Source organism: Protobothrops mucrosquamatus, unplaced genomic scaffold, assembly GCF_001527695.2.
Source record: "Protobothrops mucrosquamatus isolate PMUCROS unplaced genomic scaffold, P.Mucros_1.0 scaffold4213, whole genome shotgun sequence".
Lineage (NCBI taxonomy): Eukaryota > Metazoa > Chordata > Lepidosauria > Squamata > Viperidae > Protobothrops > Protobothrops mucrosquamatus.
In genome coordinates, this window is record NW_015390136.1 from 25142 (window position 1) to 28049 (window position 2908).

A 2908-nucleotide genomic window follows, 5' to 3' on the forward strand; every position below is an offset into this window, starting at 1 on the left:
GGTGTGGAGCCTTCTTGGAACTGCTGAAAGGACTGTGTTGTAGACTGGAGATAGATGATGTCATATCCCTCCCCTTCTATTGAGGGAGGGCTGTTCAATTTGATGGCCTCTTTAACCCCTCTTTCAAACCAGCGGTCCTCTCTGTCCAAAATGTGGATTTTGCTGACTTCAAAAGAGTGGCCTTTGTCTTTTAAATGCAGATGGACTGCTGAATCTTGTCCTGATGGGTTTTTTTCTCCTATGTTGTACCACACATTTATGAAGTGGCTGTTTGGTTTCCCTAATGTACAGATCTGCACATGTCTCATTGCATTGTACTGCATTGTACTGCAACTCTGTGGACAGATACATCAAATTCACATGGGGAGATGTTAAAGAAAATAGTCTAGCCTTCCTGGACTGTGCAATACACATTAAGGAAGATAGAAGCCTTAACATTGGAGTTTACAGAAAACTGCCACACACAGATCAATATTTACATTTTGATTCTCACTCCACTGGAGCACAAAATGGGAGTTATTGGAACCCTACACCACCAAGCTAAAGGCCGGCCCACCAGCAAAGATGGGAAAGAAAAAAAACCTAAAACACATCAAGGAGGCCCTCAGAATGTGTAGCTGTCCCAAAAGGGCCTTCATCAAAGCCCCCAAAAGACCCTGCAGGAGCTCCTCCATAACAGAAAAGAACAATAAATGAAACAATGTTGTCATTCCATACGTTGCAGGAATATTTGAAAAGTTCAGGAGAGTCTTCAGCCAACACAACATATGTGCTCACTTTAAACCCAAGAATACACTAAAGCAAAAGCTTGTCTACCCCAAGGATAAAACACCCAGACACAAACTAACATACTGTATATGCAGTACAATGCAGTGAGACATGTGCAGATCTGTACATTGGGGAAACAAAACAACTACTTCATAAACGCATGGCATAACATAGGAGAACCATCTGCATTTAAAAGATAAAGGCCACTCTTTCAAATACAGCAAAGTCCACATTTTGGACAGAGAGGACCGCTGTTTGAAAGAGAGTCAAAGAGGCCATTATGTGAAAACTGAACTGCCCTAAATAGAGGGGGATATGACATTATCTCCAGTCTACAAGGTGTCCTTTCAGCAGTTCCAAGAAGATTCCACACCCACTTGCACCACTCAGGTGACCTTGAAGACATAGATAAATCTCCAAGTGTCCTCAACAATTCTCTAAAAGAATGCAAATTACCAGCTGTCTGTAAGGGATATAAATCCTTCCATTCTCCACTATCCAGTCAGAGTTGAAGAAGCTTCTTGGATGAGAAGCGAAGAAAAACAAGAAAGGATAATGTACCATCCAGTAAGGGATAATGTACCATCCAGTAAGGAGCATTGTGGAATGGTGACCTGAAATGTGGCAGAAGGGAACTATAGTGGCAAGACCAAAGTCACGCCATGGTCTGTATGCATCAACCAGGCCTTTTTCTCTCTATTCCTTGGCTTTGGCACCTCTTTATTGGTTTTCTTCCACTTAACTCTAGGTCCTGATCATGATTATTCTTTCCTCTTTTATTCAAGAATAGTCAAGTTAGGATTTCAATTTGAATATTGTCAATTCTAGTCTAAATCTTTAACAAAAACACAAAGTTTCCCTGGTGAATGGGTTAATCACCCTAAAAAAATAGCTAAGTACACTAAACATTTATTATTACCTGATCTAATGAACTCTCAGTTCCAAATGCAGAAAAATCAAAAAAAGTAAATGCAGGTGACTGTGTCTTTGAAGTAAATCCAGCAAGAAAAGAAAAAGCAGGTGACTTGGCCAGTAATCCTTCACTTTCTGGTGGAAATCTAGTAAAATGAAAGAGAAGAAGATATAAATATTAAGTGGAACTTAAAAATCATTCTTTAGAAGGATCCTGAAGAAAAGCAAAATTTGAATTTGAACAATGCTTACAGTTCAAATGGAGTTCTCATCCCACCAGAGTCAGGTGTCTTTGGAAGTATGTTAGGCTCTGGAGTTATTAGCCGTGGAGTTGCTGCAGTATCTTCATCTCTTGTTGAAGAATAACATCCAGTAGGTTTAGTATAAATTTCTGTCTGCCTATCCTGTTTAAGAAAATGCTGCTATATCATATTTGAGGAATCCACGACTACCACAAATATATTCAGGGCTTTTAAATATTTTCAACAATCACTTTTGGGGCAATAATATGAAAATTGTAAGATATAAATTTATTTATTTATTTATTTCATAAATGTACTTATTTAATTTATATGCCACCCATCTCGCTACTCAAAACACTATCCAGATTTATAAATCAATATATAAATGATGGAATAAGAACTGAAGTTTGTCTTCAGAGAGAAATCTACCCACATAGATTTGAAGCTGTTAGTCTTCTGTTCAGGAATGTTAGATGAAAACCATTTTTCTCAACCAGCTGCCTTCCAAAAAGGTACAATGTAAGGAATTTAAAGCAGCAAACATCAACTCAACTAACATTAGCATATATCTGGTTTTCAAAATTATTGAAAATCATTTAATAGAACAATATAACAAGACGTTAAACTAACTTGAGATATAACTGCAGAATCCATTGATTTGTTTTCCTTTTGTTTGTAGTCAGCCTTTTTTCCTACCACAGAAAATTATATTTTATAAAAATCAAGATGGTATATATACTGATTATACTAGTACATTATTGGAGAAGAGAAATGCATGCTGCTATATTTTATTTATTTATTTATTTATTTATCAAATTTATACCCCGCCCTTCTCCTAACGGACTCAGGGCGGCTTACAGCCAGTTAAAACAGATAACTAATACAATAATACTAAATTTAAAATATGATTAAAATGAAATATTCATTATTGGCCATTTCTTTTTAAAATTATTTTAAAACCAAATTAAAATACCCCTTAGGCCAGT

General features: G+C 36.6%; 1 protein-coding gene across 1 annotated transcript in view; it reads right to left on the reverse strand.

Moving 5' to 3' along the window:
• The window catches only part of LOC114923521 (protein SIX6OS1-like), a gene marked incomplete at its 5' end in the record, with an annotated part of 20331 nt that overhangs the window by 2034 nt on the left and 15389 nt on the right, over nucleotides 1–2908 (reverse strand). Inside the window, 3 exons of the mRNA XM_029286600.1 lie at nucleotides 1688–1826; nucleotides 1933–2084; nucleotides 2553–2614. Of these exons, the coding sequence (XP_029142433.1) occupies nucleotides 1688–1826; nucleotides 1933–2084; nucleotides 2553–2614 (353 nt within the window). The remainder of the gene's footprint in view (nucleotides 1–1687; nucleotides 1827–1932; nucleotides 2085–2552; nucleotides 2615–2908) is intronic.